General features: G+C 43.6%; 1 protein-coding gene across 3 annotated transcripts in view; it reads right to left on the bottom strand.

Annotated features, from left to right (window-relative positions):
* Nek4 (NIMA-related kinase 4) overlaps positions 1-25323 on the bottom strand; it is a 42045-nt gene that overhangs the window by 6659 nt on the left and 10063 nt on the right. For 2 of the 3 annotated variants that reach the window (XM_087588103.1, NM_001013134.2), the window contains 8 exon segments: positions 23841-23982; positions 12813-13214; positions 8999-9148; positions 7897-8046; positions 7416-7482; positions 5589-5722; positions 2979-3064; positions 1534-1736 (listed from right to left, as the gene is read on the bottom strand). In XM_087588103.1, coding sequence (XP_087444229.1) covers positions 1534-1736; positions 2979-3064; positions 5589-5722; positions 7416-7482; positions 7897-8046; positions 8999-9148; positions 12813-13214; positions 23841-23982 — 1334 coding nt within the window. 3 annotated transcript variants of the gene reach the window in all.

Below are 25323 nucleotides of genomic sequence, written 5' to 3'. Positions count from 1 at the left end.
CATTTTCACTTTAACAAGAATTTGGCTTACTGACTTTATCCATGCCTTTATTCCCAGCACTCAGGAAGCAAAGAGGCTGGTGAATCTGAGTCCAAGGCCAGCCTGTACTACAGAGCAAATTCCAGAAGAGCTGGGGCTGTCTAGCAAGACTTTGTTTCCAAAGGAGTAAACAAAAACAAAACAATAAACCCAAAGCACTTTTATTTTAAAAATGTCTTAGTTGACACACAATACTGTATTTCATTGTATATAGATATATTATTTACTTTGACCTAAATTATCCCCAATGATATCTCCAGCCCTTCCCATCAGTCGTTCTCCCTTCCTCAGCTCAAGTCTTCTCCTGTCCACTTTCTTTCTTTCTTTTTTTTTTTTTTCGGAGCTGAGGACCGAACCCAGGGCTTTGTGCTTGCTAGGCAAGCGCTCTACCACTGAGCTAAATCCCCAACCCCTGCTGTCCACTTTCAGGCATGTCTGTTTTATTCTTATTTTTGTCTGTGAGTCAGGGTCTTATTCTATAACCCAGGCAGGCCCTCCTGCCTTCCCCTGATAAGTACAGGATTAGAGGCATGAGCAAGCTTGCCTAGTTCATTTATATAGTTTAGTTTTTTCAAAAATATCTATATCTAATTTATATGTATAGGTGCTTGCCTGCATGTATGTCTCTACACCACATCTACAATGCACAGAGGCCATAAGAGAGCCTCAGGTTCCCTGGAACAGGAGTTATAGACACAGATTCTCCGGATGAGCAGCAAGTGCTCTAAACTGCTGAACCCTCTTTGAAGCCCGTGTACATTAGTTGCACACGTTATGTGACGTGTTCTACCAGTGAGCCACATCTCTAGTATTTTAGTAGCTAAAAACTTAGTCATTAAGCTTCACACTATCATCTCCAAGATCTAAAAAAACTAACTTAAAGAATTAATAATGAATTAATTTAATTGTCTAACATGAAAATTCACATTAAAAAGTTCAATGTATGTTAAAAAGTTTTATGAATTGTTATAAGGCTTATTGAATTATTTATATTTATTTTAAAAATAGATTTTCAAGGGCTGTGGAAATGACCCAGTGATTAAGAATACTTGTTCTCCTAGAGGACCTGGATTCTATCCTAGCACCTACGTCAAGTGGCTCACAGCCGTCTGTAACTCCAGCTCCAGAGATCCAGTGCCTCTCGTCTCCATGGGCACTGCACATGCATGCGTGTATCCACACGCGCACATCCACAAATGGTAGCAAATGCCTAGAGTTCCAGAACCTGACGGGGTGAGGCCAGAGGATCAGGGATTCAAAGGTGTCCTCAGCTACAGAGCAAGTTTGAAATCCACCTGAGCTACATGAGACACTGCCTCAGAAAACCAAAACAGGAAGACATGAATTTTCATGAAAGTGTGGGGACATACCTCTTGACTTACAGGATACACCTTTTGGGGAGCATCCAGATGAAAAGTGCAAACAACTTGCAGGTGTGGGCCTTGCTGTCCACTCTGTGTCTGCTTTGCCCCTGGGAAAGCACAAACCACTCACCTGGAGGTAACTCCACACAGGGGGGCTCCCCCTCTTCCGCAGCCTTGCCGTGGAGCACCAGCGTGTCTCGATACTTGCGATGAAGTCTGAACTCTGACCCTGGGTTTGGTACATGAAGATCTTCACAGCTCTCTTTAGCTTCCAGCCTCAGAGTCTGAGTCATCAGCTGCACCAAGTCTCTCATTTCATTTGTATGACTTTTCCTGAGGGAAAAGCCTCCTTAGTATTTACCTGACTTCATGATAAAAGTTAAACGTGAAATGACCTGTAGGGGGTTCTGCTTGCAAATGCCCAGCAGGCAATTACAAACTCCTTGTAAAATACAGGAACGAAATGATGAATGCAATTGATAGATGATTCTAGAAAGTTTTTAGCCTAAAGACAGACCATATGCATCTCAAAATAAAGAACAAAAATGTCAGGCAGAAGCCAGGGCTGATGTCCGACAGCCATTGCTAGCAGAAGGCAAGAGGAAAGCTGGAAAGGAGAGGGCCAACCCAACTTTGCATACTACTTCTACATAGCCATCTCCAAGTCACTTAAACAGACACTATTATAGAAGTCAAAAACAGTCATAGAAACACAGAAACACCAGCCTCAGAAAGCTAAAATTCACCAGGTACACTCCACTGCAAACTAAAAAGAATAGGAGAGACCACTCTTGTGAACAAAAAAAAAATGGAGTTTATACAGTCCAGAATTGACATGTGATACAGTGTAGATGAGGACATTAAAGAAGGTATTATAAATATCCCTCATAGGCTACAAAGGAGAAAGCATCAACATGCTAAGGGAGAACGGACATACAGCAGGCCCACCTCGAACACTGGGAATGAACACACTGTGGGTTCAGCAGGACTAACAGACTAGACACAGAACAGGTAAGTGAGCTCAAGGAAACAGAGCAAAGAGAAACGTGGGAAAGCAATGAGAGCACCACAGAGCATCTAATACACGTGTACTTAGGACCCCAGGAAAGGGAGGGAGAGCATTGAGAAGCTTAAAGTAAGAGCCAACACTGATGAGACTACAAACGTGTAGGTCCAAGAATATGGGCTAAGGATTCTGAATGGAAACTATATTGTGTTTATGGAAAATAAATCCTTTTTAGGTTTTTTTTTTAATTATTTTATGTGTATAGGTGTGTTGTGGTATTTCGCCTGTATGTATGTATGCCACAGGCAGTACCTATGGAAGCCAGAAGACGGTGTGGGATCCCTGGAACTGGAGGTACTGATGGTTGTAGATACCATTTGGGTGCTGGGAAGTGACTCCAGATCCTTTAGAAGCCACCCTTCTTAACCACGAGCCATCACTCCAGTCCCTCACAGAAGATATATTTTAAGCTCTAGCATCTACTAAAGCTATTACATAAATAGCTAAGTAATAATAGACTTTTTTAGATTCAGTTCAAACAGAACTGAGACAGAAAACCAAGAACTTACCCCTCCCTGGAATCCCCATCTGATTTATCAGTTGAGCTTGTGGAAGAACTTAACTCATCCTCAGACAGTCCATGGATCAGTCTCTTCTATTTGTGTTGGGAAAGAACAAGACCAGAATGTAATACTCAAAAACCTTTAAGTGTAATAATTAGATACAATTTACTTGCATACAATTAAAAGGGAGAAACTAGCAGAAAACTTGAAGCTAATTTATTGAAATGATGTCACACACAAAGTTCACAATTTAAGACTGAGGAACACCAGGCTGAAGTCTCGGTTATCAAGATAGTTCCTTTGCAGAGAAGCTGTTCTAGTGGTTCATTCTTAGGCAGGAGGCTTACTCCAGAAGGACTGCTGGCGTTTTAAATGTGACAGCGCCACCTCAACCAGGCAGTTTTCACCTGCTCCTCTGTAAGAGTGCTACAGTTCTTTACAGGGTTACTGGTATAATTTGCATAAACCTTACAGCTTCAGTAAGTGCAGATGTCAAACAGTGAAGTAACTGAATGACACTGTAGACAACACGGCCGGGTGTGGTGGCTCACACCTAACCCCAGTGCTCAGAAACTAACGCCAAAGAACTGCAGCAAGCTTCAGGCTGGCCAAGGCTCTGCACAGTGAATTTGAGAACACTCAAAAAAAATTTTTTTTGAGAAAACACTATCTCAAAAACCTTAATAATTTGACACAAACAGGAAACTAAAGATTAATGATTAGCAAACAAGTTAAAAAATCTGGCTAGACTCATGGGATGTTTATTGATACAGAAAAACAGACAACGTGCTGCCTATTGGAAGCTCTTAGCCTGGCCTGGAGGAGAAGCCTGGGACCTCAGCTACTTCAGAAACTGAGGTAAGAGGATCATAAGCTCAAGTCTAGAATGGGCTACATAGTGAACATAAGGTCAACCAGTGGCTTTGTAAGACTGTCTCAAACTAGAACTACAAGAACCTCAGTGGCAGTGCACTTGGCTACCATGCCTGCCGTGTGTGAGGCCCAATATAAAAACAAAAAAAAGATAAGAGACAACTCCTTAGGAAAGAATTCTGACTAAACATCCAAGTGTTAACAAGAACATCTGGTAAATCTATGCCATTAGTTTAGGAGCTAAAAGCATTGATTATCATTCCCCAGCACCCACATGGGTAACTCCAGTTCCAGGGGATCTTGAGTCCTCTATGGGCACAAAGCATGCATGCAGTGAATAGATATACATGCAGGCAAAACACCCATACACTTTTTAAGGATGTATTCCTTGAATGAGTTAAGTATAATCCTTTTAATAATTTTGAGTTCCTTTCCTTGTTTGTTTTAAATTTATTTATTTTATGTATATGCGTACACTGTAGCTGTCCTCAGACACACCAGAAGAGGGCATCAGATCCCATTACAGATGGTTGTGAGCCACCATGTGGTTGCTGAGAATTGAACTCAGGACCTCTGGAAGAGCAGGCAGTGCTCTTACCCGCTGAGCCATCTCTCCAGCCCCCTTGTTTTGTTTTTTAACACAGGGTTTCTCCCTGTAGCTCTGGCTGTCCTAGAACTCAATTTGTAGATCAAGTTGGCTTCAAACTCACTATCAAATGCCTCTGCCTCCCAAGTGCTGGGATTAAAGGCGTGTGCCACCATGCCAAGCAATGAGACTCAATGTGCTGTTCCCACCTCCTACCCAGCAAGCAAGGCCTTAACCTTCCCCTTCCCTCCTATGTACCTAATCATAATGAAAGAGAACTATGCATGGTGGCTATTGGCTTTCTTTAGTGGTTGGAATAAGAATGGTCTCCTTAGGCTCAGAGATTTGAGTGCTCAGTCACCAGGAGTGGCATTATGAGGAGGCGTGGCCTTGCTGGAGGAGGCCTGGCTTTGTGGGGGAGCATGTCTCTGGGAGTGGGCTTTGGAGTTCCAGCCTCGGGCCTCATTTTCTTCCTGCTGCCTCTGAATCTGGATGTAGAACTCTCAGGACCTCCGAGCACGCCTGCCTGTATGTCATCATGCTCCCCACCTCCCCACCATTTCAACAGTGAGCTAAGACTCTGAAACTGTAAGCAAGCCTGAGTTAAATGCCTGCATCCTGTCATTCATTCATCCGTTTTTGTTTTTTTTTTTTTTTTGAGACAGGGTTTCTCTGTGTAGCCTTGGCTACCCTGGAACTCACTCTGTAGACGAGGCTGGCCTTGAACTCAGTGCCTCCTGCCTCTGTCTCTGGAATGCTGGGATTAAAAGTGTGTGCCACTGCTACCCAATGAAATGCTTTCCTTCATAAGACTTACCACGGCCATGGTATCTCTTCATAGCAATAGAATACTGAGTAAGCCACTGAGACAGTGAGACAGCAGAATCAAGAGTTCAAGGTCATCCTGGGCTACAGGGCAAGATTTTACCTTAAATGAACTGAGTATGGTAGTGTAAGCCTGTATTCTCAACACCTAGAAGGTGGAGGCAGGAGGGTCTGGAGGTCATCCTCAGCTACATAGTGAATTCCAGGTCAGCCTTCGCTACTGAGACCCTGCCTCCAGAAAGGAGTAACTTGGTCAGCAATGCCCCTGGGTAGATGATGCTGACGTCTGTGATGCTTATTCTATTAGGTTTCCCAGAAATAGACACACCTACCTTTTCCCTCAGGAGTGTGGGATTCACCTGAGTGATGTTGCAGTCAGAAGAGAATCGTTGGGCAGGGATGGGTTGGTCTTCTTCCTGTGGTTTCACTGGCTCTACTGAACTTGGAGTTCTCTGAACTGCAGGGCCTAAAAACATGAACGCCCCAGTAGTTGTTTGTAGCAGGCTGGACGGAACTAAGGAGGACTTTGTACACAGTACAGAAGATACCATAGGAAGAGTAAGGTAGAGTAACCCAAAAAACATATTTATCATTAGTCTGGTATCTGTCACTTAACCTCAAATTTAGTCATGGGTTTACCAACTCTGGACCTCGGGCAAGTTATTTAACACTCTGGAACCTTAGGGTAACAGCCTACCTTCGAGGGAGACAAAAAGTACAAAACGAAATACTACCCTTAACACATTCAGCACAGTGGTGGAGATACGGCCACCTTCAGTAGGGACACTGGTAACACAACTGTGAATGATGACAGTAAGAAAGACCCACAGAGGGCTGGAGAGACGGCACTTGACACTCCTGCAGAAGACCTGAGTTCTGCTGCCAGCACAGACACGGCAGCTCACAACCATCCCTAATTCCAGTTTCAGGTAAGCCAATGCTTTTTTCTGACCTCTATAGTCACTAGACATGAACGTGACTTACATACGCGCCTGTTAAAACTCTCATACATGGGGTTGGGGATTTAGCTCAGTGGTAGAGCGCTTGCCTAGCGAGCGCAAGGCCCTGGGTTCGGTCCCCAGCTCCGAAAAAAAGAAAAAAGAAAAAAAAAAACAACTCTCATACATATAAAGTAACAATTAAAAAACAATTAGAGGGGCTGGAGAGATGGCTCAGTGGTTAAGAGCACTGACTGCTCTTCCAGAGGTCCTGAGTTCAAATCCCAGCAACCACATGGTGGCTCATAAGCATCTGTATTGGGATCTGATGCCCTCTTTTGGTGTGTCTGAAGACAGCAACAATGTATGCATATACATAAAATAAATACTCTTAAAAAAAAACAATTAGAACAATTAGTAAACAACTTTTAAAATACAATTTTCCATAGAGCCAGGTGGCATATACCTTTAATGCTAGCACTTAGGAAGCAATAGCAGATGGATCTCTGAGTTCAAGAGCAGCCTAGAGTACATAGTAAGTTCTAGGCTAGCCACGACTTATGTAGCAAAACCCTGTCTCAAAAACAAAACAAAAACACTACATTCCTTAGCCTAGTGTAGACTCCTGACAAGCAGGGTCTAGATGGAAAAACAAGTTAAACACTCACCTGATTTCCAGCCTGAGGTTTCAAAGTTCAAAGCCCTCTGGTTTGCTTGCTGTCTGTCTCTCTGTCTCTCTCTGTGTGCTGCTTTCTCCCTCAAATTTATTTGTTTGTTTTAGATTTTAATTTTTTGAAATTCTATTTTCTGTGTAGGAGTGTTCTGCCTTCATGTATATGTATGCACCACGTGTGTGCCTGGTGTATGAGGTAAGAAGAGGGGTCAGATCCCCTGGAACTGGAGTTACAGATGGTTGTGAGCCACTGTGTATGTAGGTGCTGGGATCTAAACCTTGGTTCTCTGCAAGAGCAATAGTACTATTAACAGACGTTGAGCATCTGTCCATCCCCTGGCTCTCATTTTAATCCTCCTTCTCTGATAGATAGTAAAGAGTCAGCACTCTACGATATTTCATAAGGCTTATCTAAGAAACTTTAAGAACCCTTCCAAATCCTCTTTCTATGTGGATTATTGCTGCTTTGACGTTTGTATGGCAAACAACCAGAGCCAATGATTCTCACCAGCTATCAACAGCCACCTAGATAAGTGCATCAACTTCACCTGAGGGGAGCATCTCTTCCTGCGACTGCTTTAGTCGTCTCCTCTCTCTGGCTGATAATGGCCGATCCTTTGGAAGAAAGTCATGGAGTTATTCCTGTTCCCACTCACGTTACTGCAGCCATGCATGATGTATCATCTAACACTGCTAAAGGCCTCCACTGTCTCTCAAGGAGCAGAAATCACGCTGATGTGTTTAGTAGACATAAGGGGTAAGCCATTAGGAAATGACCACACTGGCTTCTGAAGATGCTCTGTTATAGGAGAGCAAGGAGATGCTTTGCCTCTCTCACATTCAGAATTCACTGCAGGTGACCATCTTTGGAACTGCAAACTATGTCCATTTCAATCAAAGCTAATGCTGTGAAAGTATGAATATGTCTCTTCCAGAATCGGTAAAGTATGACTGATATGTTTTAATGTCAACCTCCACGATACACACAGATTTTAAGTATTTTTAAACCCAGTACACAGTCACACAAACCTTTGATGACGCTGTCGAACTAGACCTTGAACCATTCACAGACCTAGCCACAGGTCCACTTTGGTTTCCATCACTTTGCTGTGTACTTATGATATCTGCTTTCCCAATATCAGGGTGAGAAGGCACAAGACGAGGGGGTGATTCTTGGAGCTTCAGTGACATAAAGAGAAGGAGGTTATCAGTTCCATAGACAGCCATCTCTAAAATCTCCCTCTGGCAAGTCCCCTATGCATTCACCGGTGATTTGTCCTTCAAATGTTTATATCATGTCCCTCAGGCTACCATAATCTGACTATATATAGGCAAGAACGAACATTAATTTCTGATTTTCATATTTACATATCCTAAATTTTGGGATCACAGATTTGTGCCTCCATGCCTGGTTTACTTGGTGCTAGGGAGCTGAACCCAGGACTTCATGCATGCCAGGCAAGCACTCTACCAACTGGGCTACATCAACATTTTAAAAGCCAGCCTGGTTGTCACGCTATAATCCCAGCCACTTGGAAGCTGAGGCAGGAAAGGCAGTTTCAAGGCCTGTTTGCACTATGGAGATGTTGCCAAGGGTGAATGGCTACCTCATAGGTTTAGGGAAGGGTACTGATGGAAGGCATTTTAATAAGGGAAGGACTGAAGGCTAGGCTTGCAGCTCACTAGTAAAATGCTTCTGCAGCATACACAAGACCCCGGGTCCATTTTCCAGCACTGTACAGAAAAAAAAAATAATATATAAAAAGAAAAGCAAAGCTTAGCAGCAGAGCATGAAAGCCTGTCCCTTTAACTTTCGAGTAGTCCACTCAGTCCTGCTCTCTCCAGCTCGCTGACAGCTGAAAGCATTACTAAGCCTCTTACCCTGGCCCAGCTTCTCCATCCACTCTTTACACTTTTTGGCAACGGCTAACCATTCTAGGTCTTTTTTTTTTTTTTTTTTTGGTTCATTTTTTCGGAGCTGGGGACCGAACCCAGGGCCTTGCGCTTCCTAGGTAAGCGCTCTACCACTGAGCTAAATCCCCAGCCCTACGGCTAACCATTCTAAACAAGAGTCAGGCTTCCCAGGTCTGCCTCCCAAGCAGCACGATGAGTCACTGAAGAGACTGCTGACCTGGCTCTTTGCCCGACCGTGGTTCGTCTGTTCCCTTTTTCTCTGCCTTCGCTGCCGGGACAAAGAAGGTTCAGATACAGAGCTGTGCGGCTGCAGTCTTGGGTGGATGCTGTCCTGATCTTCTAGAATACACCCGCTAGTAACTTGATCCTTAGAAGCAACAAAGTGGAAGAAAACAAACACATACAAACTACACAGAGCAACAGAATGGTCTTCAGAACTTCAAATGCCAAACTCTCCACACAGACTTTTGAAATTGTAAAATGAAGGACTAGAAATTGTAAAATGAAGGACTAGAGAGAGAGTTCAGCATCTAAGAGCACTGGCTGCTCTTCCAGAGGACCTGGGTTCAATTCCCAGCAACCACATGGCGGCTCACAGCCATCTGTAACTCTAGTCCAGGAGACCCAATGGCTTCTTATGGCCTCCATGGGCGCTAGGCACCCACCTAGTGCACAGGCAACACCCAGATAGCACATAAACTTAAGAAATAATTTAATTATAAAATAGAAGTGAGAAGGAAGCCCTCTCTCAAATGAATGCTTATGTTTACAGGAAATGATGGCATTGATTAACCTAATGTTCTGGTTTTTACTCTCTTGCCTCAAACAAAAACAATTCTTATAAATAAAATGCTTAGAAATAAATTTAACAAAAAAAAATGTAAGACTAAAGTTTGGGGTGTAGCTCAATGTAGAGTACTTGCCTAACACGCCTAATGTCCTAGACACCATTACCAAAACTAACTAACTAAATAAATAAATAAATAAATAAAAGAAAAAAGACAACCAACAGAATGGGAGACAATATTGTCAAATCTTGTGTCTCATAGGGTGTGGTATCTAAAATAAAGAACTCTTTCAACTTGATAATAAAAAAGGTAAACCAATTTAAAATAGGCAACAATGGGCAGTGGTGGCGCATGTTTTTAATCCCAACACTCGGGAGGCAGAGGCAGGCAGATCTCTGTGAGTTTGAGGCCAGTCTCGTCTACAGAGAAAGTTCCAGGAAACACAAGGATGGATATATATACATACATACATACATGTATATATATGTATGTATGTATATCTCCTTTTGGGGCTGTAGAGATGGCTCATTAAGAGCACTGACTGGGGGTTGGGGATTTAGCTCAGTGGTAGAGCGCTTGCCTAGGAAGCGCAAGGCCCTGGGTTCGGTCCCCAGCTCCGAAAAAAAGAACCAAAAAAAAAAAAAAAAAGCACTGACTGCTCTTCCAGAGGCCCCGAGTTCAGTTCCCAGCAACCACACGGTGGCTCACAACCATCTGTGATGGGATCCCATGCCCTCTACTGACTTTCAGGTGTACTTGCAGATAGAGTCCTCATATGAATAAATAGATCATTTTAAAAATTGGCAACAAGGGCTGGAGAGATGGTGCAGTGGTTAAGAGGATTTTCTGCTCTAGTGGAGGACTAAGTTTAGTTTCAAGCAACCACATGGGGCTCACACTGTCTGGAACTCTGGTTCCAACACCATCTTCTGGCTTCTATGGGTACCAGGGATGCATATGGGATACACACACACACACACACACACACACACACACACACACACACACACAAAATAAAAATAAACATTCAAAAATTTGCCAACGACTCTGCGCATACTATTTCTCCAAGAAAGTACACAAATGACCAGTGCGTGTATAAAAAGACCTCATACATGAGTAGACGAGGAACAGGTCAAATGACAGTGAGGGTCTGAGAGATGGCAGTGGTCAACGACACACACTGTTCTCCCAGAAGACCTGGATTCAGTCCCCAGCATCCACATCAGGTAGCTCACAACAGCCTGTAACTCCTGCTCCAGGGGATCTGACGTCTTTGGCCTCACAGGACATCTGGTCTCACGTGCACACATCCGTGCACATACACATATAATTTAAAAATAATAAAAATAAAACCTAAAGTAAAGCACATTACGATTCTGCGGCAGAGCCTTTAGGCCGCAGTTATAGCTGTGGTGCTAGACAGCAGGGCTGGGGATGTGGAACACTGGAGAACACTTGCTTAGCATGCACGAAGCACTGGGTGTGATTACAGATTTAACAAAATAAAAAAGAGAACAATAACAAGTCCTGACAAAAACGCTGGAGACAGAAGGAAGTGATGACTACAGCTGCTTTGGAAAAAAGTTAAACACAGAGAGGCCACTAGAGACGTGGGACGGCTCAGTGGTTGAGAGCTCTGGCTGCTCTTCCAGAGGTCCCAAGTTCAACTCCCAGCATCTACATGACAGCCCATAGCCAGCTATAATTCCAGTTCTAGGGGGTCTGATGCCCTCTTCTGGTCTTCACAGGTGACAGGCACAGAAGTGGTACACAGACACATACATTTAGACAAAATATTCTTACACAGAAACATTTAAAATATTTAATTAAACACACAGCTGGCTGTCTCAGCGGATAAAAGCTCCGCCATCAAAGCAGACCAACTCTGCAAAGTTTCCCTTTGGCATTCATACCCATCCCATGGTGTGTGTGCTACCTACCTACACACACACTCACACACACACACACACACACACACACACACACACAGAGCTGATCAAATTGCCACCAAGCCTGACAACTTGAGCTCAATCCCCAGAACCCATACAGTGAAAGGAGAGCCAACTCTCACCAGCTGTCCTGATTTCCACTTGCATGCCACAGAACATACACACACGTTCCACAAACACACATACATCTACACAAAATAAATGAAGTTTTAAAATCTAACTCCAATCCTAGAGGATCCAACATCCTCTTCTTCCCTTTTTGGGCACTGTGCACAAACGCAAAGAGAACAACTACACACATAAAAACATACAAACAGGGCTGGAGAGATGGCTCAGTGGTTAAGAGCACTGACTGCTCTTCCAGAGGACCTGAGTTCAATTCCCAGCAACCACATGGTGGCTCACAACCATCTGTAATGGGATCCGATGCCCTATTCCGGTGTGCATGAAGACAGCTTAGTGTACTGTATAAATAAAAATAAATAAATATTAAAATCTAGAATCTGATTCTTTTAAAAAAAAGAAAGAAATTGTTTAAAAAAAAAACAACATACAAACAAAATTTTAAAAAGAAACACATACACAAATGTTCACAGCAGGGATAGCGAACCTGCCTAGCCTAGCATGTGCAAAGCCCCGAGTTCAGTCCCTGACACCACACATGCATACACACACAAAAACAATTCAAAGCATTACATGCAATACATAAAGGGAAACACATCTGACAATAAAAAGCACACTGGTACATGCAACGCCCTGGATAAACTCTGAAAACAAAACACTATGTGAAGTAAAAGAAACCAGACATAAAAGGCTGGAATTCTAATTACACAAGATGCTTAGACTTGACAACCCCATGGACAAATGTCATGGGCTGGGAATGAGGACGAATGGGGAGTGGCTGTCACTGTGCATGGTTTGGTTAGTTCATTGCTATCGTTGTTTTTATAGGTGATAGAAATACTATTCTACTGTAAATCTGCACAGTGAATGCCGACATCTTTGGGTTTTTTAATAATTAAACAATTAAGATTTATTTATTTCATTCTATAGGTCTGAGTATTTTGTCCGCATGTGTGTATGTGTACCACATGCACGCCTAGTACCCATCCATGGAGGATCCTGGAACTGGAGCTGTGGGATGCCAGCATGGGGTGCTGGGAACTGAACCTGGGTCCCCTGCAAGAGCAGCAGGTGCTCTTAACCAGTGCACCATCCCTGCAGCGCCATGACTACACCTCTGTGACCACAGTTCTTCTTCCTCTTGGGAACTGTCCCTTCTATGTATCCTCACCTGCTGTGGCTTTTGGTCTTTACCCGAGGAGTACAACAGCTTCACCAGTTCATTCCCTTCCCCATCACCACCACCAGAGGACCATCTGGGAAGGAGATTTTCCGGCTGATCACTAGACTTGCTGTTGCCCTGTAGCCTCTCCTTCTCTTGAGAAATACTGCATTGACGGTCTACTTCATTAGAAGCATCCACGTGCTGTGGTCGGCCCTCCTCAACTGTGCCATCTTTTGCTGAGTCCCTCCTTTCTGCAGGTAAGATATCGATATTTATCCTACTGACTGTGGCACACGACTCTGCAGTCCTGTTCATGTCTTGTTTGCCAGTGTGGCCTTCGAGACTAGCAGGTGATTTCAAGGGACCAATGTCCACTGGTTTTTCTTGGGACAGACATTTATCTTCACCCTGGGTGAAAAGACGTTCTTAAGTTATTACAGAACCTTATTCCATATACAAAAGCAAACCCAAAATGGAGCAGCATCTTCCTCAAAAAGCTCAGCATAGAATTACCATTTAGCTCAGCAATTCTACTTTTAGCATGCACTCTAAACAAATAAAAACAGGAACTCAAACAGTATCTGTTTTTCAAAACAGGGCACATAGTGGCACAGCTCAGCAATCCTGGCCCTTGAATGGGGTGTTGAAGTAGGACTGTCATGATTGGGGCCAGACTGGGGACACTGTGACTTCCAAGCTACCCAGGGCTATGTAGCAAGACCCTGTTTATTAAAGCAGGGAAGCTGAGTGTGGGGGCACATGCCTTTAATCCCAAGACTCAGGAGGCAGAAGCAGGCAGAGCTCTATGAGTTCAAGGACAACCTGGTCTATATACAGTTACAGGGCAGTCAGATCTAAATAATAGAGACCCTGTTTCAAAAGTAAAATAAAAAAAAAAGAAAGAAAGGAAAGAAGGAAAGAAGGAAGGAAGGAAGGGGAGGGAAGGAAAGGAAGAAGAAAAAGAAACAATGGCAAATCAATGGATACAATGTAATATATACATAATATCATAAGATAATACTCTTCAGTCCTAGCACTTGGTCAACAGAAGTGGGGTCTCTGAGTTTCAGGCCAACCTACTTTACAGAGCACAGGGCTACATACAGAAAAATCAAATAAATAAGCAAGCAAAAACAAATGAGTAAATATTCTACTTATATAAATGTCTAAAGGAGGAAAATTCAGAGATATACAAAGGCTGCAGGATAGGTATAGTCCGTAAGCGGCACACAGCAAAAGTTGTCATGCCTCAGTCTACTGCTATCATGAGGAGTCCATGTTGTCATGCCTCAGCCTACTGCTATCATGAGGAGTCCGTGTTGTCATGCCTCAGTCTACTGCTATCATGAGGAGTCCATGTTGTCATGCCTCAGCCTACTGCTATCATGAGGAGTCCGTGTTGTCATGCCTCAGCCTACTGCTATCATGAGGAGGCCGTGTTGGCCACACCCTCTGTTGAGCCTCAGCCTTGGTCAACACCATAGAGGCAGCACCACCTCTCCAGCCTTCCCAGCGGTCCACAAAGATGGTGCCTAGCCAAAGCCAGCTGTAGTTGGGAAGGACTTCCCACCCTAACGATGGGCCAAGCATAGGGAAAGGGTGAAAACAAGCTACCAATCCCAGAGCAGGAAAACAAACACCAGTCCCTAAACAAGAAAACTCACCGATCTCTGGGCTACCCAAGCTCAGGACTCAAAATCTCACCAATCCTCACTCTGGAAATCCCTACCCTGAGAAGCTCTGCTCCCTAAGAAATCCTATCTAACCCTGCCCTTTGATTCCTTGCTGTCTGCTCCCCACATCCATCCTCCTACACCATGGAGCCTTCAATAAATCTCTCAGACGAGATCTGCTGCCTGCTGTGAGTTTTTTTTTTTTTTTGGAAGAATCCAAGAAGAAGAGAAGCAATGAAGAGAAGAAGCCAAGTAGGAGTAGGCCTAGACCCCTGAGCTCCTCAGCTCAGCTGGGGATGCCCTCCTCTGGAGCTGCACTGCCTCTGCCAAGGAGGCTTCCTCTCAGACCTGTGGTTCCTGAGCTCCTGCGTCTCAGGATGCCCTTCTCCTAGGTTACCTTTCCCTTCCTTCTCCTAGGTCACCTTTCCCTTCCTTCTCCTAGGTCACCTTTCCCTTCCTTCTCCTAGGTCACCTTTCCCTTCTCCTAGGTCACCTTTCCCTTCTCCTAGGTCACCTTTCCCTTCTCCTAGGTCACCTTTCCCTTCTCCTAGGTCACCTTTCCCTTCTCCTAGGTCACCTTTCCCTTCTCCTAGGTCACCTTTCCCTTCTCCTAGGTCACCTTTCCCTTCTCCTAGGTCACCTTTCCCTTCTCCTAGGTCACCTTTCCCTTCTCCTAGGTCACCTTTCCCTTCTCCTAGGTCACCTTTCCCTTCTCCTAGGTCACCTTTCCCTTCTCCTAGGTCACCTTTCCCTTCTCCTAGGTCACCTTTCCCTTCTCCTAGGTCACCTTTCCCTTCTCCTAGGTTACCTTTTGTAGAAGGCCGCAATAACATTCGCCACCACAAGATGGCGCTGGCTTCCACTGCGCCCCACGTGGAAGGCCGAGATAGTTTCGCCATTACAAGATGGCGCTGGCCTCCGCCGCACCAGCCGACTTCCTTTCAGGAAATTAACTGTGTGAGCATGTGCAAGAGTGCCTTCGTGCCAGGTCTTTGCCCACTCCAGGGCGTGCCTAATGAGATCATGGGTAAGCAACCAATCAGGCATGGACACGCCACATTAGGGTGTATATAAGCAGCGCCATTCTGGGGCTCGCTCTCTCCTCTTCAAGATGTAATAAACACTTTGCTGCAGAAGGATCCTGGTGTCTACGCATCATTCCTGCTGGTGAGACGTTGGGTGCGCGACATTTGGTGCCGAAACCCGGAACAAATGCCACACCATCGCCGGCGCCGAGGAGAGCCTCCGCTCGCGGAGAGGGTCCAGAACTGCATCAAGAGGTAAGCTCTGAGAGGCATGTTTGGTCTTGATACAGCATGTCAGAAACAGAGCGGGATGAAAGATTAAAGAGCTCAAAGAGAAAAGGTGCACATAAGAAAAAAGGCCCTTGGGGGTTGGGGATTTAGCTCAGTGGTAGAGTGCTTGCCTAGCAAGCGCAAGGCCCTGGGTTCGGTCCCCAGCTCCTAAAAAAAAGAAAAAAAAAAAAGAAAAAAAAAGAAAAAAGGCCCTTCCAAGGACTTTAGATCCGAGGAAGCGAGAGATAGGGGAAAGGACGCCCCGGGAGAGAAACAGGAAAAGGAGGAGAAAGCCCCGAAAAGGAAAAGCCTTTATCCGGTAAAGGAGTTAGAGGCTTTGGGGCTTGATAGTTCAGAAACAGACAAGCTTAGCCCCTCTGAGGAAGAGGATTTAGAAGATGAGGCAGCTTGCTATGAAGAAGAAAGATATGGGCCTAGGTGAAGAGCCACTGTGAAGAAACCGAAAGTTATGGATCCTTTGTGGACAAGGCTGGTAATTTTGTTTATTTTTTTCTTTGTGTGGGAAGCCATTACAACCGTTAGGACAGGTCAGAGGATCCTTGCAGAGCAACAAGAAAGTATGTCGGAGGGAGAAAAGGTCTCGAAAGAAAAAAAGAAAAGGAGATAAAAGGAACACAGTATTTTGGGAGAAAAATTTTGTCTTTGTGCTTGTAAAAGGTGTGATTAGGCTCTGGAAACTTCACAGAGTCATACTGATCAGATTTGATCGAGGTAGACCGCCTGAAACATTTATTCAGGAGAATCAAACAAAAAGATATCTCAATTCTCAACGCCTATGCACAGCTTGATGGAGTTAATGTAATTGGGTTGTGAGTGGATATACTCAGGACTGTGTTTCACTTCCATACCATTTGTGAATGTCAGTTGTGCTGCTCAGATATCTTGTAATATATCTCAGTATCTTACAGGAATTGGGTTTCAACACGTTGATGGACTAGTCCGGGAATTGAGACAATCCATCGTCCATATCGACTCCACTCGAGTGGATAGTCACTGTGAACACCATCTGGTTTTTTCCCTCTTTGTCTATTGTCTGTCCTTGGTGCACCAGGATGTCCCCATGTCTGTCAGTTTATGTCTGTGGTTTTTGTTTCTCGTTGTTTAAATGTTTTATGTTTCATGTTCAAAAGAAAAAATGGTAAAAACTTTATCTGCCAATCATTCACATCTTGATTTGGTTTTAACTCGTTTCAAAAAAGGAACAAATGAATAAAAAGCAGCTTCAATCGGCCTTTAGAGCCCTGCACCTGTAGCTAGGAACATAAGTCAGCTGGAGAAGCTGCCCAGCGGCTGAGCATCTGCACTAGCTGATCTTAAAGGCGCCAGCAGCTTCTCAGCTTCTTTGGTACAAGAGCTGAGAGCTGTTTCTCTTAGAGAAATCCCTGACTTATTATTTGACTCAACAGGTGACAAGGTGCTTCTCTTAAAATCATAGCTAAAAAGGTAAAAATGGTGTTTGGTCTAAATATTAAAGATATGTGTAGCCACTTCAATTTGTTTCTGATTTGTTTTAAATGTGTAAATATGCTCTACTTGCCTTGGTTATGGACTATTGGCTTTCAAGTTATTGGATATGGTTAAAAAGGTATAATATTGGTAACAGAAAGTTGACATAAAGCTGGTAATTTGGATAGAGTCATTCTAGACAACATGTGGCATGAGCCAACCCAGGGAAACAGATCTAAATTGAGATAATATTTTTATGGAATTCTTATTCTAGAAACCAGGCTTCTAAAAGAATTTAGGACAATATCTCTTTGTTGAGGTACTAGAGACTACTTCATCGTGCATTCATATATAGGAATTGGCAGTCAAACTTTGTACTAGTTTGTTGGAGGTCGAGTTTTGCTTTCCAAAGTTGTGGTTTGCCCTGAAGCTATCTGTATTTTAATGCTAATTCCACTGCCCCAAGGACAGCTGCCTAGTCATGTACTCAGAACTCAGGTGACCTTGTGGTTGTGCTCTGGTGGTACAAGGAGAACTTAAAGATTGTGATTAAGGATTGCCAGTGTTACATTGACTAACTCAAACTTATTTGTAATTAAGAAAAAATCAAACAGGTAGAGATTGTTACAGGATTTACGAAGGATTGATGAGGTTCTGGAACTTGTGAGAGCACTACAGCCAGTCTGTTTACTCCAACTGCCATTTCAAGATAGATTTAGAGGACTGATTGTGAGTTTTCATTTCATGAGCTTGCTTATAATTTTAGAGAGCCCATAAAGTGATATCATTAAAAATTTTACAAAGGAATGGCTAATAGCCTTATATTATATAATTTTGTTGCTTCTTCAATGTAAGAAGTTAGAACTTTAAATCTTTCAGTGTATATGGAAATTTTTACTACAAACTTTTGCTCTCAAAATGAGCTTTAATATTTGGGGAGTAGCTGTTGCACTTCTCCAAAAAAGAATATTTGAAACTAATTTTAAGCTACTAAGGATATGTTAGTTAGCTAAGTACCTCACCTTACCAGAGGACTTAGGTCTTTGTTATCCTCATTGGAAATAAAGTTTGTGAGGTGCTAGAGAGATGGCTTAGTGGTTAAGAATACTAAATACTGTTCCTTTAGAAGTCATTTAAGAACTCAAACTAGATTGCCTGGACCCCTTAACGAGGGAGGACAATGATACTAGACAGTTTATATCTTAATAAATAAAAAGGGGGAGTTATCCCTGTATGCTAAATAATGCTCCTTTTATTTCAATTTTAAAATTTGGATGCCAAAGTTTATGGCACCCTACAACTAGGCATACTTCTGCCTAGGTGAAATAGAGAGATCCACTTATTGACATGATCCTGTCCAGATATTTTATATGGGGAAGAGGGAATGTTTGTGTTTTTTCTACAGGATGCTACAAGAGTATGCCAGCTGCCAGAGTGGCTGGTGAGACTTGCTGATCCTGGTTGCATAAAGATTGAGCTCTCCTGGTTCGGGTCCCTGGAGTCATTCCTCTGCCCTGAGAGGAAGATAGAAGATTCCCCCTCATCTTTTGTCATCACAGAGATTTTGGCGTTGCTGCAGTCAGTGTTACCGCTGCATGTGTCCCACCCCACTGTGGCCTGCTCTTTGACCCTCTGTGCACTGCTGCTTTCTGGAGAAGACTGGACTCCAGCCGTTGCTGCCCCCCTCATTCCCCTGGTGACTCTTGCTGCCTTAACTGGTGTTGTCATCTTACAGTCTATAGCTTCACAGGAATGCCACCTGCGTAAAGCTGCTGTGGACTGGGGAACTCTGCCCTGGTTCTGCAGATCTCAGACATGGTTCCATTGCCTGCTGCTTGTTCCAGAGATCCTGAACTGTCCTGGGAAAGACCTTGTTACTTTCGCTGCTATTGTAGCAGCCATTTACTGCTATAGCCATTGTGTCTACAGTGTCTGGAGTTACCCTCTCCCAATCTATTGTTAGACAAGCACAGTGGGTGAATTTCTGGAGTAGTTGCTAACAATTGGGAATTCTAAATTTTCTTATAGGAGCAGCTTGACTACGGCCCTTGGTGGTAACAGCTGAGGTGAACCAGATGAGGTGCCCACTACTTATCGGGAGTGGCTCTGTTTGGTGCAGCCCTATGCTGTGGATTAGTGTTCATGCTATGTTTGGTTTGCAAACTCAGATCTCAACAGAAACGTGACAAGGCTGTTATCACTCAAGCACTTGTGGCCATTGAACAAGGGGCCTCCCCTAAAATTTGGTTATCTATCTTCAAAAATTAGTTGGTATCTGAGTTCTCTGCTCTTGCACCCCATGGATCTGTGGATCCATTGCACTGGGATGAGAGAGACTCAATGATTCTTTGATCAGCCCTTCCACATTGCTGAGGTTTCCTCATTGCACACGATAGGGTGATCATGATTTCCCCACTAACTCATCTTCTGGCTGGCCTCTTTTTAGAGTTCGCCCTAGGTCATTAACAGTTACTGTCACACAGCACTGTGGTATCCAGAGACGGGCAACTTTCCTCAGGCACAGTACACGGGGCCCGGTGGCGATAGGGTTACCCTTCGATAAGGCTGTGACATAGAGAAACGACCTAAGACAGGAGCCACAGCAGATAGACATAACTGCAGGGACCTAGACCAGCCTAGACAATAACTTATTGTTATTAATTAATAAAATAATAAGGGGGAGATGTAGAGGGCCGCAATAACATTCGCCACCACAAGATGGCGCTGGCTTCCACTGCGCCCCACGTGGAAGGCCGAGATAGTTTCGCCATTACAAGATGGCGCTGGCCTCCGCCGCACCAGCCGACTTCCTTTCAGGAAGTTAACTGTGTGCGCATGTGCAAGAGTGCCTTCGTGCCAGGTCTTTGCCCACTCCAGGGCGTGCCTAATGAGATCATGGGTAAGCAACCAATCAGGCATGGACACGCCACATTAGGGTGTATATAAGCAGCGCCATTCTGGGGCTCGCTCTCTCCTCTTCAAGATGTAATAAACGCTTTGCTGCAGAAGGATCCTGGTGTCTGCGCGTCGTTCCTGCTGGTGAGACGTTGGGCGCGCGACAACCTTTCCCTTCTCCTAGGTCACCTTTCCCTTCTCCTAGGTTACCTTTCCCTTCTCCTAGGTCACCTTTCCCTTCTCCTAGGTTACCTTTCCCTTCTCCTAGGTCACCTTTTCCCTTAAAGTTGTACAGTTTCTGGGCTTCCAAGTTCCAGGATACCCTTACTGCTTAATGATCAGTCCCATATGATAAAAGTGGCGATGATGGCTGTATTACAACATTGTGACTATAATCAAGGACACTGGACAATATGCTTAACAGTTGTTAAAATATGGAGGGTAGCAATGGCTCAGGGGGCAAGAGCTCTTGCTACCAAGCTTTATGACCTGACTTTGATAACCTGGAACCCACAGGGTGGAAAGAGAAAACCCACTCCTGCAAGTTCTCCCCCTGCCTCCCCCCACACCAAACAAATTCAGAGAAATGTCTTTAGTTGTTGAAGTGAAGGTCTGGGCATGCAGCTCTGTGATAGAGCCCCTATCTAGCATGCACAGGGGTGTGGGTTAAAACCCTAGCATTGGGGGGAAGAGGTGTGTTAAGATGTGACCAAGTGGGACCAGTGTCTAAAATAAATGTTTACCATAAAATTCGAAATACTACATGAACGGAATTAAGAAAAAAAGCACATGATCATCTCAAAAGCTATAGAAAAATGCTCTGACAAAATTCGGTACCCTTGCATGAGTTGGAAAAACAAACTAGGACTAGAGGAAACTATTCTAAGATAGCAAGGCCAAGTGTGGGAAACTACAGCAGAAATCCTTCTCGGTGACTATGAAAGCTCTCCCTGAGGTCAGGAATAAGCAGAGTCGCTCCTGCCCTCTCATTACTTGCCTTCAGCATGGCAGTGTATGCTATAGACTGAGCGATTAGGTAGAAGATAGAAATGAGTGTTTGGATTAAAGGAAGATATAAAATTACCTGTCTGTAGCCAACAAGATTTTTGAATGTAAAAGCCCTAAAGATTACACATACATGCTCCTACCTAGTGGACTAATGAATCTAACCAACTCTTGACACACAAAAATCAACACCCAAAAGCAGCTCCCCGCTCTATCGTGAAAAGTCTGAAAAATTATCCAAAAAAAAAAAAATTCTGATTATAATTACACCAAAAATAAAATACCTCCAAGGTAAGACTTGGATACCAAAGTCTAAAAAATATTACTGAAAGGAAGAAAAGATAAAGAAATGGGAAAATACTTTCTGTTTGTAGATTTGTTAATATCCTAACAAAATGGAATTATCTTCAGATTCAGTAAATACCTGTCAAAACCCAATGACGTTTCCACAGAAACAGATTCTTACCCTAGAATGAATAAGGAATCTTGAGATCCCAAAACAATCCTCAAGAATAATGTCTGAGGAGGACCCATATTTCCTAACGTCAAAACTCACTCTAAAGCTAAACTTATCAAAGCAACGTGTCACTGAAATAAGGTAGACATACTGGCCAACAGAATAGAATAGAATAGAAAGCCAAAATGCACCCTCACACACATGACCAAATGATGACTGACAGGGATAAGGGCCATTTGTGTAGTCCTTTTGCTTTTACTGTAACTGAATGCCAGGATCTGTGTTTGGTTTTGGTTTTGGTTGGCTTTTTGAGACAGGGTCTCTCCATATAACCTTGGCTGTCCTGGTACTTGTATGTACACCAGGCTGGCCTTGAACTTAGAGATTCACCATCTGAGCCTGCTCAGTGCTTGGATTAAAGACACGCACACCATGCTTAGCTAGCCCCTGTAATTTGTATCATTTAATTTAAACCTTATTTAGCTCACAGTTCTGGGAGATGTGAGGCCCAAGGTAAGGGGCGGAAGTTGATCATTCCCCTGTTATTGATAGAGTCATTGAAGTGTCCCAAGATTTTACAGAGAAAGGAAAATATCCACAAGACAGTCAAGCTAGCTTTTAAGACAGACCAGTTCTCAAAAGCGACCAGTAATTGTCTTGTAAAGGCGTAGTTTCACCCCAAGACCCGTCTCAATGCCTAGTGCCTGCCTCATGGGCATTTTGAGAGACAGCGGTATCCATTGTATAGTCTTTTCAACAAACTGTGCTGAGAAAACTGTGTATTTACATACAGAAAATTAAATTAGGCTAGGCCTAACTAACATCACAGTTTTAAAAAGTTAATTCCAACTGGATCAAAGCCATAAATGTAAGAGTCAAAACCCCGAAACTCTTAAAAAAGAACAGGGACCCAGGGGCTGTGGTGCATACCTTTAATCCTAGTAGAGACACAGAGTCAAGCCATCTCTGAGTTTGAGACCAGTCTGGTCTACAGAGCAGGTTCTAGGACAGCCAGGGTTACATACAGAAACTCTGTTTCAAAACCAAACAAATTAAAATTCATGAAAATTAAAATTTTTGTGTATCAAAAGAGTAAAACAAGAAACCAAACAATGGAGAAAACCTGCAATCATATATCTCGTCAAGACTGACAGCTTCCAAAACACAACAACAAATCAGATAACCCTGGCTGTCCTGGAAATCACTCTGTAGATCAGGCTAGCCTCCTGCCTCTGTCTGTCTCTGCTTCCCGAGAGATTAAAGGTGTGCACCACGACCTCCTGAACGATATTACTATATTTACTAAAAAACGAAACCAATAATGCAGGAAATAATGTTTGTTGAGAACATACAGAATTCAGAATGCAGAATAGTATAGTTGCTGTAGGAAACTGTAGTGCCTCACAGGGTTAAAAACGGCGTCTGCACTGACCCAGCCTTTACACAGGCAGACGGCTCACAAAACAGAACACCACGCTCAAGCACTGGCTCCTGAATGTGCACAGCACGACTCAACAGGTGAAAAGAATCCAAACGTTTATCAATAGACGAATGGATAAACCAATGTGGTGTATCAGTTAGAACTAAAAGAACTGAGGTATTGGTATATGCTGCATGGACAAATCTTAAAAACATAGTAACTCAGACTTAAAAGGCCACATGTTATATGACTCCATTTATAAGAAATACTCAGCAAAGAAAAACGCAGAAGACTGGTGTTTGTATTTGGAGGGTAGAGCAGGCTATGAGGAGAGCCAGCATCATGTGTGAGTGTGCTAAACACACATGACGTCCGCATCATGTGGGCTTGGGGGCTGGAGAGATGGCCTAGCAGCTAAGAACACTCACTGTGCCATTAATCGTCCTGAAAACCAAAGTCTGGATTCCAACACTCACGTACCACGCCAGGCATCCAAAGCTTTTACTTCAGCTCTGAAGAACCCAATGCTCTCTTCTGGCCTCTGCAAACACACACTCCCACACATGTGGGAATACACTCATAGACACACATGCAGACAAATGAATAAAATATTTTAAAATAGTGGTTATGTAAATTTTATCTTAAAAAGTCCAAAAAGCTATTGTACTGCCTTTGAGAACAGTTTGGCAGCCTATCATAGACAGAGTGAGCTGTCTCTCTGTGAGTGAGCTGTGGCCTGTTTTTCACACAGTTCCTAAAGCACTTCCACAGGAAGCATTACCATTTCCACAGGAAGCATTACCATTTCCGCAGGAAGCATACCGTGGCATGTACAGCGGAGCCCTCAGAAGAGCGTGGCTGGTAGGGAATCATTTCATGATTTGGTTCTTCCTTTCTGGAAACTACAGCAGCAACGGGTTTGGCTCTGGAGTCACAGTTTTTAACATTATTTTTGGAAGTTTTCCTTTACAGGGAAGAAAAGAAAGCACTATTATCACACAGCAATGGCCGGCAGTTTGAAAGAACATGTGAACTATGTCTACAGTACGTCCTCCTTTACTCAACTGGAGCATCTTACAGAGACCAGTCTTGTCAACACATGGGGCCATTTCCTAAATCATCTGTCTTCAAGATAATCAAGACCTAAGAAACAAGAAGGCAAGGAGGAAGAGTTGTAGGAGCCAGAGGGGTAGAGGACACCACAAGAACATAGCCCACAGAATCAACTAAGGGGGTGCCACAGGGGCTCACAGAGACTGAAGTGACAATCAGGGAGTCTGCATGAGTCTGAACTAGGTCCTGTCATATATGTTAAGAAACGGGGGGAGGGAGGGACAAGGAAAGGAAAGGAAAGGAAAGGAAAGGAAAGGAAAGGAAAGGAAAGGAAAGGAAAGGAAAGGAGAGAGGGGGAGGGAGAAAGGGAGGAAGGAGACCGAGATCAAAGACCCAGAGGAGGTTAAGGAGGCCCAAGAGACTTGAGAACTAAATGGGATATTGTATCTTAGAGCAAAATCTGGCACATTAAGTGGAAATAGTAACAGAAAATCTATGGAGGCCAATGAGTCTGAGGTTAGTCAGTAGTAACGAACCAGTGTTGGTTAGTTTCTCAGATTTTCGTTTTGTTTTGAAACAAGGTCTCCTTGTGTAGGTCAAAATGTCCTGGGCTCCCTGTGTAGACCAGGCTGACCTGAAACTAGCAGAGATCTGCCTGCCTCTGCCTCCTGAATTCTGAGGTTAAAGGCATGTTATCACCATACCCAGAACTGGCTTCTTAGTTGTAAAACAATTTTAAAAATCATGTTTGTGTGTGTGTGTGTGTGTGTGTGTGTGTGTGTGTGTGTGTGTGTGTGTGTGTGTGTATGCACAATAACACATATAAATACACACATGTGATCAGAAGACAACTTGTGCGAGTTGGTTCACATGGGTCCCAGGAACTGAACTCAGATTAGCAGCTTAGTGACAAGTCCCTTTACTTGCTAAGTCATCTCAACAGCCCTGGTTTCTTACTTCTGACAAATGCCCATGATAATAACCTAAGATGCTGATGACAGGAGGAACCAGACGAGGGTAGAGAGGAGCTCTGTACTATCTCCATAGCTTTTCTCTAACACAAAATTCCAAAATAGAATTTCTATGAGAAAGTAGCTCACATGTAGAAGTAGCAAGATAAGTTTCTTCTTTTAAGTTTCACAGGTTTACAATAATATTCTTGCAAACTTTTTTTAAAATTTATTTTTATTTATATAAGCACACTGTAGCTGTCTTCAGACACACCAGAAGAGGGCATCAGATCCCATTACAG

This window comes from Rattus norvegicus, chromosome 16 (assembly GCF_021556685.1).
Source record: "Rattus norvegicus strain SHRSP/BbbUtx chromosome 16, alternate assembly SHRSP_T2T, whole genome shotgun sequence".
Taxonomy (NCBI): Eukaryota; Metazoa; Chordata; class Mammalia; order Rodentia; family Muridae; genus Rattus; species Rattus norvegicus.
Note: the sequence above shows the minus strand (reverse complement) of the source record. Positions and strands in the feature narration are given on the sequence as shown.